This window comes from Daphnia pulicaria, chromosome 6, assembly GCF_021234035.1.
Source record: "Daphnia pulicaria isolate SC F1-1A chromosome 6, SC_F0-13Bv2, whole genome shotgun sequence".
Classification (NCBI taxonomy): domain Eukaryota; kingdom Metazoa; phylum Arthropoda; class Branchiopoda; order Diplostraca; family Daphniidae; genus Daphnia; species Daphnia pulicaria.
Window position 1 is genome coordinate 12,504,301 of NC_060918.1, and position 14,374 is coordinate 12,518,674.

General features: G+C 40.5%; 2 protein-coding genes and 1 long non-coding RNA gene across 5 annotated transcripts; 2 read left to right on the top strand and 1 right to left on the bottom strand.

Moving 5' to 3' along the window:
• The first annotated feature begins 542 nt into the window (after positions 1-542).
• LOC124344210 (thymosin beta-like) lies at positions 543-8,008 on the top strand. 3 transcript variants are annotated; one of them, XM_046797712.1, is made up of 9 exons: positions 543-775; positions 4,922-5,140; positions 5,568-5,681; positions 5,842-5,955; positions 6,062-6,175; positions 6,563-6,676; positions 6,873-6,986; positions 7,112-7,225; positions 7,290-8,008. In XM_046797712.1, exons 2-9 carry the CDS (start codon positions 4,993-4,995, stop codon positions 7,313-7,315), a joined length of 858 nt encoding a protein of 285 aa, XP_046653668.1. In that variant the 5' UTR covers positions 543-775; positions 4,922-4,992; the 3' UTR covers positions 7,316-8,008. The 3 variants fall into 3 exon arrangements, with proteins under 3 accessions (XP_046653668.1, XP_046653670.1, XP_046653669.1); XM_046797714.1 differs by lacking the exon at positions 5,842-5,955 and having other exon boundaries at positions 544-775; XM_046797713.1 differs by lacking the exon at positions 5,568-5,681 and having other exon boundaries at positions 544-775.
• On the bottom strand, positions 696-1,415 carry LOC124344287. Its single transcript, XR_006919646.1, has 2 exons — positions 1,197-1,415; positions 696-1,125 (listed from the first exon to the last, which is right to left on the bottom strand). It is a non-coding gene; the product is annotated as an uncharacterized LOC124344287 (long non-coding RNA).
• A 1,238-nt stretch (positions 8,009-9,246) lies between the features above and the next one.
• LOC124344234 (apoptosis-inducing factor 1, mitochondrial-like) lies at positions 9,247-11,502 on the top strand. The gene is made up of 8 exons (XM_046797751.1): positions 9,247-9,308; positions 9,544-9,605; positions 9,738-9,946; positions 10,023-10,141; positions 10,632-10,660; positions 10,728-10,866; positions 11,031-11,213; positions 11,323-11,502. The coding sequence occupies exons 4-8, from the start codon at positions 10,139-10,141 to the stop codon at positions 11,467-11,469; spliced, it is 501 nt and encodes a 166-aa protein (XP_046653707.1). The 5' UTR covers positions 9,247-9,308; positions 9,544-9,605; positions 9,738-9,946; positions 10,023-10,138; the 3' UTR covers positions 11,470-11,502.
• Positions 11,503-14,374: the final 2,872 nt, after the last annotated feature.

The following is a 14,374-nucleotide window of genomic DNA, read 5'->3' on the forward strand; positions in this document are numbered from 1 at the left end:
AACTGGGACGTTTTACACCAAGAAACAATTGTACGACGGAAGTAATTAATCCCTTTAATAATGTCATAATCCTATGTTCTTTTTCCAGGTGAAACTTGAGAGATTATCCTGTTGATCCACATTACATTGACTCGTCAATTCTCATATTACCTCTTAAAGATTTTTAGGTTTCTTTATTTAGTTATGTTGTATCTGCAAGCTCCATCATACATTTCTAGAGCTTCCTAACAAGAGAAGACTCGTCTGACTTGTTTGCTTCTACAAAATAATCTGAACTGCAGCGTTATTCCGGTTTGTAAGCAATGAATGACGAGTCCTGGGAAAAGCGATGAAAGGTACGTAATTCTAAAACTTGATACTGAAAAAGTTAAACTCGTGACCGTGAAAATAATTCCTTTTTATTTTCCTCATTTTTCTCCTTAATATTCGATTCCATCCAGAGCTATCGGCAATAGTGGTTGCAGTTTTTCAGCGATAGATGTCTCACCAGAAGAATTGCCGAGGGGCTTTAGTTGACAGGGAAAAAAGCAGAAAAATGTCAGTAACATTTCGTTTTCCGTGGCTGGGCTTCTCTTCGTTCTCCCTCTTTTGCATTCAAAGTCTACCCCCACCAACTGTCGGTTGCTGACTCAGTCGTTCGTGAGGTACCAGCTGGTTCAGACGTCCTACAGCCGAGTTCCATTTTCCCACTGGTGATATCGTCGACGTTTCCCTTCCACACAAGAATCCAACTGTCAAAGGGCGTATTCTCTCTCTCTCCCAGTCAAACGTGCAGGTAATCTTTTTTCCTACCAAATCTGATGATATCTAGTTGTTGTTGTAGTAGTTGTAGAGATAGCATGTCAATTTATGATTAGTCTTGTGATTCACTCACGAGGTTTTCACGTCACCTTGACTTTTTTCCCCTGGTCGATAGCGTCGAAATTCCTTTGTCTGACAGATGGCCGGCTTGTTCATTCAAGGGGCAATGATTTTCAAGTCAAGTTAAGGGATTGGAGGGTGATTGAGTTATGACTTTCTTGTCGAAATGCCAGGTCTGAAGAAAATGGCATTTGAAGCTAGGTTCGTACGTTTGCGGGCGTGGCATTCCATCTGACAGCCGGGGCGGGTTTCTTCTTACCTTGACTGTATTTGATGTGAAACTTGAAACCAATTAAATTAAGAGCCATTGAAGAAACGTTGTGGTCTAATTATACCAAACTGAGAGTTGGTTGGTGTTCGGTTGGTGTTCCGGAATAATCTAAAATGTGTCACATCCTCTTCCCACATAGATTTTCTTTTAGCTATTGCTTTTATGAAATAACAACGCCACCACACACACACACACACAAACACAGTGGAATCCAATTTTAGACTAGACTAGACGTCATTAAAGCTGCTGTGAGCTGTCTAGTGTGAGGAGGGAGGGAAACAGTTGTGTTTGATTACCAAACGTTCTGAAAAAACTCGAGTCTCACAGGTTTCGCATGAGTCAGCAGCGATCGTTGACTCGAGTTAACTAGTATGGTCAGCTTTTTTAAACGAATCGCGAGTTTTAACTACATTTCACTTGTCCTCTCAGAGAGGTAAAGGAAAATGTAATCGAATTTTCTTTTAACGAGTTAATTTCCAGAACTGAATTTTTGTATTTAATGATTCATATAGAGATTGTGATTTTTGATAGCTGGAGGAGGGAATGTAGCGATTGGGGTCTACCTGTGGAGTCTGTGCCGGTTTTTTTGTTTTTTTGCTATGAGTCATAGCAACCGTAACGCCTTCAAGGACTTCTAAGCTTCGTGTTCTCGTCTTTCGATTCGTTTTTTTTTTTTATGTGCCTTTTTTTGTAAATGTTTTTCGTCCTTATAAGGGAGAAAGCAGGCGACCTTCTTTTTCCGAGTCACGCCGGCTCCAGCGCGCCTGTCTGGGTAACGGAGCCGTTGTGGTATCTCATGCAAGTCTCTTGCCACGCTCGCAGGTTCTCTTGATCGAAAAGATCCGTTCTTCTCTCCCCAAACCCTCGTTTTTGAACTCCTTATTTGGGCTGAATTTTTTTCAAAAAATAAAAAAAGGGTTATGTGTATTCAAAATAGGACGGTTGAATCCAATGTTCTTTTCTAGACACCCAACGTTTGGTTCTCCCCAAACGAAAATGTTTAGCTCCCCCGGAAATAACCTTCGTCTGGGGGATTCTTTTACATTCCTTCCATCGCGGATGGGGGGGAATTCTCCCATTTATTTCTTTTGGAAGGGAACTCTTGTGTTAAGAGAGAAAAACTCGTGGATGTGCGGTGCTCAGAGATTTTTTTTTTTATTATTGACGCAAGGGCTTTGTGCGTGAATCATACCCGGCGGCTAGGTAATGACCGGACTCTGCGGATAAAGGGGAGGACTTGAAGCGGATAAAAACATGTACGTGTGTATATACACACCAAAAACCGAATAGAAAACAGGGAGAGAGAATGAATAAACGAATGGAGAAGAGGGAAACAAGCAACTGCGTAGATCAAGAGGATACCTAGCTCTCTCTCTCTCTCTCGAGGTTATTCGTGTTTAAATATTTAAATCATCCTCTCCTCCTCATCACACAAGAGCCCGTATTGTTGTTTCACTGACGAGGTCGTCTACTATTTTTTTTTTTGGATAAAAAAGGAAATTTATTTTTTGTATCTATCCATCTTTTCTGCTGGCTGTCGTGCTGGGGGGTGAAAGTTTTTTTTTTTTCCTCTTCTTCTTCATCGTTCGTCTCCTCCTCACACTCTGGGAACAATATCAACAGCTGGTGTATAATTTTTCCGACTGTGGGCTCGATTAACGGAAGCGGAAGGGGCGTACAGCTCGAAAATGTTCCCTGCGGTCTTAAAGGCGCAACTAGGGATTTAGTTTCGTGCGGATTTTTTCGGACATTAGTTGCGTCTGCTCTTTTAAGTTCAATGTTCTTTTTAAAAACCGAAACATCTGTCGATGGGAGGCTTGTGTGGCGTCGTGGTAAGTTTCCCAAATGATTTCTAGACTATCTCTCCACGGTTGACTAGCGGCGCTACCCCTCGTTGTCTGTCTGCCGATTCTGTTACGCACTCGAAAACGTCTGTGGTGGGAGAAGCGTTCAGGATGCACAGCTGCGTTTGCATTAAGGGGGGCTTGTTGTACTTCCTAAAAATGGAGACGACGCGCTCACTCATCAGTGTGCGATGGGTGAGCCAGACTCTAGGGAGAGCGAAAAGTAAGATGTCTGGAACTCGACCAGGACAGTCTCTTTTTGTTTTAAAAAACCCGGAAAGAAAAGGAGGAAAACAAACTTCTGCTTAATGTCGTTGCTTTCAGAAAAAGAAAGACAACAGTGCGTGCCGTTCTCCCTTTTTTCAATCTATTTTACTGTCCCATTGGAAATGACAAGAAGGACGCGTATAGTATAATGCGCTTCGTAAAGTTGTCGGGAGACAGTTGGGCACATGTGTGGGCGCGGAAACTAAATTTACTGCCTGTCTTCGATCAACTGTGTACGTACAGCACTGCTGGGTTTCGGTCGACGACCCATGAAAGACGATGTAGCAAACGTGTGTACCTTTTTCTCTTTTCTTTTTGGTTTTTTTGCGCCCTAATATCTTTTTTTACCTCGTCGTAATGTGATCCAGTGACATCTAGCGGAGGTCTAGTTTCGAAATCAGAATTCTTTTCACGTAGAAAACCGCAAGGAAGAGAACATGTTGGCGACATATGGTCGTGAATTTTTTTCCTCTTGTTTTTTACGAGCTAGGGCACCAGCGTTTCTTGAGGAATTGTCGGCCATTTCGTGTACTTCATCGTGGGCGCTCGAGGTGTGAGAGAAACTCTGGAGGCCATCCGAAACAGAACGATTATCTGATACACACACACAGACACACTACGGGAAAAATACAGACGATTTTTTAGTTTTCTTTCTTTTAGCATTTCTCTGAAGGTGACTCGGTGCGACTCGGGAGATCGTGACTATTCAATTTCCAGCCATTTTTCTTTTCTACGAAATTGTTTGAAATTATACAGATTGAAAATCGTTTTTTAGGCTCGACACTCGGTGCGTGTACCGAATTCAAAGTTTTAAAGTCGAATAGTGTACGCCATTGCGTGTCTTTTTTTTTTTTTTTTTTAATGCCAGTATAATTCTGTCGTTGTATTTCGTTGACGGGAGAGAGTGATGCCAACTATACCATCTTTGTTAACCAGGAGGTCTTCATGGTTGTTGTTCGTACAGCGTGAGGCACTTGAAATATTCTTTTGCTTTCCCGTTTCTCGGCCTCTTCTCTCTTTTTTTGAATTCTTTCGCCCACATTGCAAAGACGTCGTGACCGTTTTATTTTTTCTCTCTCCTTACACCACCATCTCTATAAAATATCAAGGGAGATGCTGCTGCCGCTGCACCTTCACGGTCTCCACCACCATCTTTGTGTAATAACAATAATAATCGCCTATTGTTGAAGCGGACAAGCTTGGGGCGATATCCCCATTCTGTAATGAGCTCTCTGCGATTGGTACTATAGGACGAAGATTATGGTGAAAGTAAAGAGAACAAAACAGCCCACATATTAATAAAGAAGGGGAGAAAAAAAAAGAATGCAATATAATCTTTTCTCTGGTATTTAAAAAAGTTGATGCGTCTACGATACAACAGCACGTAGTAATTTCAGGTGATGAAAGAGGACTGGGTTTTTTTTTCTCTCTTCTTGATAAGAGACTATCAATCAAGTGTTCACGAACTAGCTAGCGCCCCCCCCCCCCCCCCCCCCCCCGGAAATGCGGTTTATTGATAAGAAGCTTGCTGCGTACACTTCTTGTAGTTGTGGACGTGTGACCGCACTTTGGAGACGACGCAAACTTTTGAAACATATATCACTAAAAAACATGCGCTATCAAATCTAGGGGATTGGTTTGTTTCTACATTCATCCGGTTTTGTTTCATTTTTCACAGTTTGAGCTACTCCAGCAATCAAAACCTCAGTTGACTCCTAGACTTCTCAAAACAAATACCAATTACATAAAATGGCCGATCAACAAGACGTTAAGACCCCTAAATTGGAGGATTTGCCCAAAGTGGCTGAAAATCTCAAGAGCCAACTGGAACATTTCAACACTGGCGCATTGAAGGACGTTGAAACCCAAGAAAAAGTGGTTCTGCCCACTGCCGAAGGTGACTATATATTTTTGTAAAGAATTTTTTGTATTCATCAGCACTCTACCAACCTGTTTTAGATCCTGTTTTTCTTTGAATTAGTCACGTTTTCTTAGTCTGGGAACATTCCACTTGTTACCAGTTCATTATTGTATTTTCTATTACTTAATAATATTACCACAATTGTCGTCAGTTGACATGACGAAATGCATAGAGAAAAATGTACTAGAGTGGGGCGTAATGGGTTTTTCTGGAGCTCTTACGCCATTGTCCCATGAGATTGATGCCGGATGTCAATTACGATCCCCTCACAGTGAACCCCTCCATAATAATATTCATACGTGCTTCATTTAAGGCACATTACATTTCAACGTAGCCGTAGTTCCTTAAGTCGAAAATGTCGCCCCAAAATATGCTTAGTATGTATGAACTCTATGCAAATTAGACGTGCAACAGGAGAAGCAGCACAACCAGTTCATACAGAGTGTCGAAGGTTTCAGTACCGACGCCCTCCGTAAGACGGAAACGGTAGAAAAAGTCGTTCTGCCCAATGCCGAAGGTAAACCTAACGCTAACCCCAATAATGCATAATCTGCACTCTCGTTTGTGAGAAAAAAAGAAATGGCCCATTTTTTAGCTGGGCCGTAAAAATGCTGAAAACCAAATTGCCCAAAATGATTGGTGGTTGATCAGCTCCTGTATGTGCGTGTGATAAACAGATGTGCAACAGGAGAAGCAACACAACCAGTTGATTCAGAGCGTCGAAGGTTTCAGTCCTGATGCCCTTCGGAAAACGGAAACGGTAGAGAAACTCGTCCTGCCCAATGCCGAAGGTAAAATAAAAAACTAAAGTGAACCTCTTCCTTTGAATCACGCCATAAATCTGCCGAGTCGTCGACAAAAGTTGCCTCGAAAATGATCAGAATGTGCGTGTGTTAGATGTGCAACAGGAGAAGCAGCACAACCAGTTCATTCAAAGTGTCGAAGGTTTCAATACCGACGCCCTCCGTAAGACGGAAACGGTAGAAAAAGTCGTTCTACCTAATGCCGAAGGTAACTTGATACGCTGAAAGAAACAACGCCCTAAATACCAAATTTGCTCGACCGGAAGAATGTTGCGCAACTTAACTAGAAACAAATTTTGAGCTCGGCCGAGTTAACAACACAAAATGGACCATTCTACTGGGCTATTTAACATGCTTGAATTAATCTCCCCCAACGGTGTGCACTAAGAAGTGATAATAACTTAAGCCTTTTGTTTCATCATTTTTTTTTTCCCTTTTCCATTTGTTTAAAATATTATTAAGAGCTGTGCATCGTGATCATTAAAGCTGCATTCCTCGCTTATCTACTGGTGAATGCTCGACCACTGAAGATTATTTCCACGGCATAATTTGGATTAACCTGGTTTATGATTTGTTTTTTCTTTTCTTTTGTCAGAAATGGCCACGGAGAAAGCTGTGGAGACCGTGTTGAAGGGAATCGAGGACTTTGACCCCTCTGTGCTGAAGCACACTGAGACCCAGGAGAAAGTCGTGCTTCCCGACGCCGAAGGTAAACGCTCTCTTGTCGTGTATCCAAAACGTCACCCATTCAAAGTGGGTGTTTATTCTACCGCTGGGTTTCTTGATGGCCAAGCTATACATGTTTGGCAATATATTTTGCCATCGGTGATGTTGTGTTCACGAGCTAAAAGCATTTCAATTCAAATTGTTTCTTTTATTTATCTTGTATTTGTTTTGGTTTCTAGCCGTCCAACAAGAGAAGACGCAGCAGAATTTGCTTCATGGTGTTGAGTCATTCGACAAGTCCGCTTTGAAGCCGACTGATACCGTCGAGAAGATTATTCTTCCAGCTACGGAAGGTAAAAGCAATTCACTATTTATTTGGTTTGAAATATGGGCCCATTATTTCCCTGTGATTATTCTTTTCGACGTTCCCATCGTGGCGCCGTTGTTATTTATCGCTCACTTTTTCTCTTCCAAACAGATATCGCTCAGGAGAAAGGTCAACAGCAATTGCGCGAAGGTATCGAGACCTTTGATCCCGCTAATCTGAAACACGCTGAAACCCAAGAGAAGAATCCACTGCCAACCAAAGAAGGTACCTCCACATAAACATGCAATGACAAGTTCATTCGTTCACCTTGGTTTTCTTCTTTCAACAGCGATCGAGCAAGAGAAGCAGAACTAGAATTAGTTCAGCCGCATTCTCCTCATCTTTCATATGGTCGGTGGCGAGGGTTGGAAGACATGTATTCGACTAATTTTACATTGCCATACATGGTTTCGAGTCCAGCCATTGGTTGCTCAGTTTGGACTCCATCCCTTGAATACGATTCTTATATTTTTTTTATGTTTTGTTTTAAAATGAGAAATCATCATTTGCGTGGGAGAATGAAATAATTCATGAGCACTTGCTGCACTTCCGATATTAACTTCTCTCCATCTGTTTTTTTCTGCATTACCATTTGCCGAGTAGTACAGTAATGATCGCCTCGGAAATATTTGGTGTTGTCACCCTATTTTCCAACTTATCCTCATATTGGTGCTTGATTATTCCCCCACAATTCAACGCTTTTTTTTTCTCTTGCTGAATCTCTCGCGGTTGCCTTTATATCTTTCTCTAGTTCATTACCAGAAAAAATGCAATTGTCTTCTATTAGAGCTTCGTTTTCCTCATTCCATACAGATTCGATCCATCATACCTTATCTGTTATCTGCCAGTGCTGTTTCATAAAATGGAAAAAATCGAAGTCTCAACTAGTTTCAACTATCAAAGCCCCAGAATCATTTTGTTTTGTTTATTATTATTTAATCGTATAAGTTCTTTAATAATCATCGGGAGTCACTGGAGCTTGTTAATAAACACCAAACTTGGAACCAACCAACATCGAGATTTTGCGCATACGATATGGGGTTTTACGATGCTCACATATGAAAATTATTTCAAGCATTTAAGTACTCCCCCCCCCCCTTAGCTTCGTTAAATGAAGGTAACGAGTAGAAAAAATCTATGGGCCTTGTTCGGCAGCAAGCCCTCCATTCATTATCGACTATTTGAAATCGGACTGACCGCCATTCAGGCCTTCAGTTTTGTATGGCTTTTTAACGGTTTTTCAAACTTAACGTATGAGAATATTGAAATGACGATGTTTTGAAAGTGTGTGGCCCATTATCACGCCTCTTATTCGCGGAGTTCCATGCGTCTACTAGGACAGCGACAGCTGTCTCTGTCTGTCAGACTGTCACTATTTGTTAAATAGACATTCTACTCGCATTCTACTATAGACTTGTCATCTTGATCTCGGATCTGGTACGGCTTTTTTTGTATTATAGATTCTAACACACTTTTGTTTTAATCACTTCAAAAATTAGTCGTTAAGCTGAACATTTTGTATTCACAGTTCTTAAGCCGCTTTGGCCGATTACAGAGATCCCAGATGCGGACTTTTTTAATTGCAAAACTGAAAATGGCAATGTTGCGCCTTGCGCGTTATTCTCGATTTCGACGAGAAACGAAAACAACTGACATGATCCTCGTAGTAATGGATCGTTCTGGTTTGTAGCATGGTGTTTGTAGAATCCGCTTCATGTTTTGCTATGCAAACCAGTTAAATGTAAAACCGAACTTTGTAATTAGGTGGCATTTCTTGTGATATCTTGAGCTGAACGCCAAATATTTAGGGGCTACCTTAGGGAATTTTGGCTAGATGCCTAGATCTTTCCAAGATAAGACCATGAAGAAGAATGACAGGAGAAACAATGGAATATGGCTAACAGACCAAAATCTGAAATCATGCTGAAGCCTGGCTGGAACTAAACCGCTTGGCGGCGCTGTGCGGTGGTAGGGCAGTTTTGCAAAACAGTGGGAACTGGGAAGGGAAAAAAAATTCAAATAGGCATTTCGAGAGCATAAATTCACTTCTTCATAAAAAAAATTCACTTAAGCTATGTTGAAAATTCAATAAAACTTTGCTACAGTAGCTAACTTCTGCTAATGTTGTAAACACAAAAATAAAACTGCCCTACCACCGCACAGCGCCGCCAAGCGGTTTAGTTCCAGCCAGGCTTCAGCCGGCTTCAGCATGATATCAAACTCTTAGTACGTCGTTGTTTCTCCTGTCTTTCACTTCACGATAAGACAATGTGATTTTTCGAAGCAATTGTGCTTGTCGCGTGCTGTGGTATGTTGGCTATATAGTTCATCATGCTAAATGGTGGTACTGTGTCCATGTGTGTATGGTCAACAAACATTTAACTTTAAATCAATTACTCTTGTCTTCCACATTGTGATGAACGTTTGCCATTTCTAGAGGATTGCATAGTCCATCTTCATTCTCTTATTGTTTTTTATTCTGTTACATGTTTCTTTTGAACAATATTTGAAATGCTAAATTTAAATTCAAGTTTGTTTGTTAGATTCCTGACTAAATTTTTGTGGTATTGGGGAAATGGGGACTACAAATGCAGATGTTTTCAATGTGCGTATTTAGCCTGCATTTGCTTATTCAAATGTGTTGATGCATTCGTTCCATTTTGTTATGTTTCTTTTCTAAAGAATTGCCCAGTCCATCTTCATTTCTCTAATTCTTAATTTTTTCACTCGGTGGTAGTCAATAGGACTGTAAAATTGTGTCCGGTCCGGTGGCGGAGTGTCGTTCGTTAGTTATGACGAATCCTGGAATCTGCCATTTGCTTTTGACTTTTGGGAAAGTGGACGGAAATGTGTTACTGACGGTGTTTTTCGCTTTTACTTTAAAACGATGAGGTGTTTCCACGCCATTCGACCAAGCTGAATCGAAAGTGAACGATTCTAAAGCATGTAGTGAATCTTGAGAGTTTTGACTTTTCGAAAAGTACGTGTTCTAATAATCTACTTTAATTTATTTTGTAATAAGGCATGTCGAAGATCCTGCCTTTCTCCTCGCGATCGCTGCCATCCTAGAAGATGCGTCTTTGAGAGGGTCTCTATTCTATTGCAAGACACTAATGTGACGAAAACAGGAAATCTGAAATGGTAATAATAATAATTCTCATAAGAAAAATCAAGTAGGTTAGCATTTTAGTCTTGATGTCAAAGACAAGTGACATCTTACTTCGTGCTTCCAAATATTAAAGACAGCTTTTGTGGAAGTTCTTTGTTCATATTATTGTTTATGATCCAACAGCACAGAAATTCTCTTAATTCTTAAAAATGAAATCTTCATGATCTTTGGTTATCTTACTGATTTCTTTTTCTCTAGTATAGTGTACATTTGAAGTAGATCATTGCCTTAACAACTAAGTGTTTGAACCATTTATTTTACAATTGTAGGCTTAAGTAAAACATCACGTACATTTTTTGTTTTTCTTTTTAAATTATATTATTGATTTATTGGTATCCTTTTTTCACATTTCATAATGTTATTGGTTCATTAATGCTCATTTGCTTTGTAGGATTCCATGGTTAGTTTGATGTTTCTAATAACTAATAACTAATATTATTTATTAATTATTATTTAATTAAGGTCAATGCGACATTGACGATGGTCAAAAGGTAATCAGTTATTTCAAATACATGTCTTGGCGATGTTTATTAAAATCTAAAAATTATTCCATTTTAGTAAAACTGACCATATTGTCGCTGCTGTCGGTTTGAACGCAAACACGGATTTGGCTGTTGCTTCTGATTTGGAAATAGATTCCAATTATGGTGGTTATCGAGTCAATGCTGAGCTTGAAGCACGACCACACGTCCGGTTGGTAAGAATCCTTGAACATTTTTCATTTCATATTAATTGTAATACTCGTGATTAAAACTTTTAACCAACATTGACTGCTCTGATGTTGTTGTTAGGTAGTTGTTAGATATAAAGTTCTTGTTAAATTAGATTCTAATTATTGGTTTTGGACTATATTTTTATTAGGCTGGAGATGCTGCCTTCTTTTGTGATAGCAAATGGGGTCGTCATCGTATGAAACATCACCACCATGCTGTTGTATTGGGGCAATTGGCTGGAGATAAAAATACTTGTAACGAAACATGGATGAACAACTGCAGTGCACTGTCACCAAGTGCATTCTTCGTCGTATTATTAGTACGCAATCGGGTAAATATTCTGTTTCATGGAGTTTGTATCAATTATTTATTTTTATCTGTTAATGTACCAAATTGAATATTAATGTTCAAATCATTTACCGCCTATTTGATTGTGCTAGTATCGTGCTGTTGCCGTTTGTCGTATCGTTGAAGGTTGGGTCGATCACTGGTGTACCCATGTCTCCTGGGTATGGTGGATACCAAAGCACCACGCCGCCGCCTTGCTACACAACGACAACATTCGCACCAACCGGTTACTACACTGAGGGCCACAATTACTACACCACCAAGGCTCCAGAGTATTACACCGCAGCTAATGCTGCCCCGAGCTAAATCACCAAAGATCCTGAGTACTACACCGAGGCTCCCAAACACTACACCACCGAGTCACCGGAGTACTACACGTATGTTGCCCCAGCTTATACACCGAGGCTCCCAAGTATTATTTAGTTCCTAGCTACTACACCGTGGCTCCAACTAATTACACCACCAAAGCGGCTGAACACTACACCGAGCCGACCAAGTACTACACCACCAAGGCTCCAGAGTATTACACCACAACTTATGCTTCCCCGAGCCACTACACCGAAGCCCCGAAGTATTACTCTGCCCCAAGCTACACAACTACAACTGAGGCGGCCAAGTATTACGCAGCCCCGACTTACTACACAGCTCCTTCGTACTACGTTGAACCGGAATACTACACCGAGGGTCCAGTTTACTACACCATAACCCACGCTATACCTAGCTACTACACCGAGGCCCCTAAGTACTACGCTACCAAGGCACCTAAGTATTATACCACTACTTACGCTGCTCCGACCAGCTACACCGAAGCTCCGAACTATTAACTCTATCCCGAGTTACTACACCACTAAGGCACCTGAATATTACACCACACCCTACGCTTCTCCAACTTACTGCAAGGACGTTTCTTAATACTAGAGTCGAATTTTAATCATGTTCAGATTTGTCGGTCATATCTTAATAGTTACTAGTCACTGGGAATTGTTGATCTTTTTGGGAATTGCGACGTTTTCTGATTTTTATTGCATGTTTCCTATTTCGCATGTTGAGGGTGACCTATTGCTCTAGTCGCTTTGCATTCCGACATGTTCTAGTATTTGGACAAACTTCATTTAAAGAGCAAGTTACGAAAGAGACATACTGTGGTGTTTACTAAAAAGTTTTGATGTTAACAGTTCTGTTTTTAACTTTAGTTGGCGTAACATATGAGTTGCAGATAGGGTATGGTTTCTCACAGAAGTTTATTTGAAAGGTCTGGAGTTGATCAGTCACTTGCCTAAAACTTAACTTCAAAGCTGTAAAAAATAAACAATTCGTTGAACTAAATATTTTTTTATTATAAGTTACGAGACACAGCAAACAAAAACATTAACAGGAATTGCTTTATTGTCCCACCTCCACCCACAATTCCACCACATTTTACAATCACATACATACATACACTTAAGTTAACCCGTTGGCTGCCACGCCATACAACCCGTAGGTTGCTCTCTACTACTCTACACGCCACGTCTGAAGGATCCATGACCGAAGTGGGACTTGCCATTGCTGACAAGTCCGGGCTGACACGGTGACAGGAGAATCCATCACCGTATCGACGAGGGGGAAGTCCCTATAGTGCATTGCCTTATCAGGCGACTTGCGGCAAGTTTTGGGCTGGTGCCGTGGTGCGACTTTCCGACCCCGCGGCATGAAAACCACGAGACCGAACAGCGCACGCAGCCCGTGCTAAGGAGCTAGGGGAGGTCAAAGGCGTGGCAGACAACGGGTTAACTAACACTAACACAAACATATTACCAACAACAAATGATGATCCACGCTGACAATTTGGAGATACCGGTGATTTTTTGGTGTCCATCTTCTCGACGTCTCTTTTGCATTACCTGATATAAGAGAAAACAATTCTTATTTAGTGACATGCCAATAAAAGTTACATAATACAGATAGAAACAATAATCAGGTTTTTAGCTCAAAGATTTAAATATGCAATTTTTTAAAGTTTAAATCAAGCTTGCAATGTTGAGAACTGTAAACAGAACAAAGCTCACTTGCTAGTCTTAAAAAAAAATTCCGGAAGTATACCGGAAGTAACCACAGCGCCTCAACCATTGAGCTGACGTCAGATTAAACCACATATTCGTGATCTCCATGAAATTTGGGGTCGATTAGTTGTGATTAAAACGAAATCCAAAATTTGGCCAAAATCGAGAATTTTCCTGAACTATAGTTCAGGAAAATTCTCAAAACCGGAAGTAGGCGTACGTAAAAAACACAACATGAACTTTACCCCAAATTTTACGAGGATCACGAATATGTGGTTCTTTTGTGCGTCAGATGAATATTTACTAAACTACTGACAGAAATGACAAAACCGGAAGTAGAAAAAAAAACACATTTTTAAAAATCTAACAAGTGAGCTTTGTTGGGGGAATAGTTATCGTTTGTTATCACTACAAAATTTCCACCAAAAGCGGTCGATAAAAGTTTAAAGAGAAGTGCAAAGTTACTGAAACTTACGGTTTTGACAGCTAAAAATGATCGAAAAGCCATCTAGCGTTAGAAAAAAGAAACGTCCAAGTAAAACTTCGTTTGCGCGTAAGAAACTATTACACAGACAGAGTTTAACGCAACTAGACTATTGGTAGATAACCTACGAAAGTAAGTCAATTGTAGGGTACCTGGGCATAATCCCGTGGTGAGTAACTGCAGGTGTGTAACAGCAAAGGGGGTAGCGACCACTGAAGTGTTCCAACTCGTCGGTGAAGTAAGACAAGTTGCAGCAGCAAAAGCAGTGAAGCTAGATGAGCGTACGTCGGGAAGATAAGGATGGAGCAGAACGTTGCTGGATGTCCCATTGTCCCTCTTCCTTCATGGACAAAGGTCAGCATTGGCTTAAGGATCTATTACATGCTCTGTAAAAAAAATGTATTGCATTAATGAATTCAAAATATAACAGTTAATAAAGCATTTCAATCTTTACCTATACTAAGAAGCACACTGAAGATTTTCATGATTAAAATTCGCAAAAATGGAAATCACAGCAACCAACAGCCTTACTCCTTAGGTTGAGGTAAATTTCCTGATGCTAAAGAAAGTGTCATGAAGTATTGCAGTAGCGTGGTGATAGGTTATATTGATGCTTAC

Coding starts and splice junctions, on each gene's coding strand:
- LOC124344234 (XM_046797751.1), top strand. Junction 10,867..11,030: donor CACGACCACACGTCCGGTTG/GTAAGAATCCTT, acceptor TATTTTTATTAG/GCTGGAGATGCTGCCTTCTT. Junction 11,214..11,322: donor TATTATTAGTACGCAATCGG/GTAAATATTCTG, acceptor TGATTGTGCTAG/TATCGTGCTGTTGCCGTTTG.
- LOC124344210 (XM_046797712.1), top strand. CDS start 4,993: ATGGCCGATCAACAAGACGTTAAGACCCCTAAATTGGAGGATTTGCCC. Junction 6,677..6,872: donor CGTGCTTCCCGACGCCGAAG/GTAAACGCTCTC, acceptor TTTGGTTTCTAG/CCGTCCAACAAGAGAAGACG. Junction 6,987..7,111: donor TATTCTTCCAGCTACGGAAG/GTAAAAGCAATT, acceptor TCTTCCAAACAG/ATATCGCTCAGGAGAAAGGT.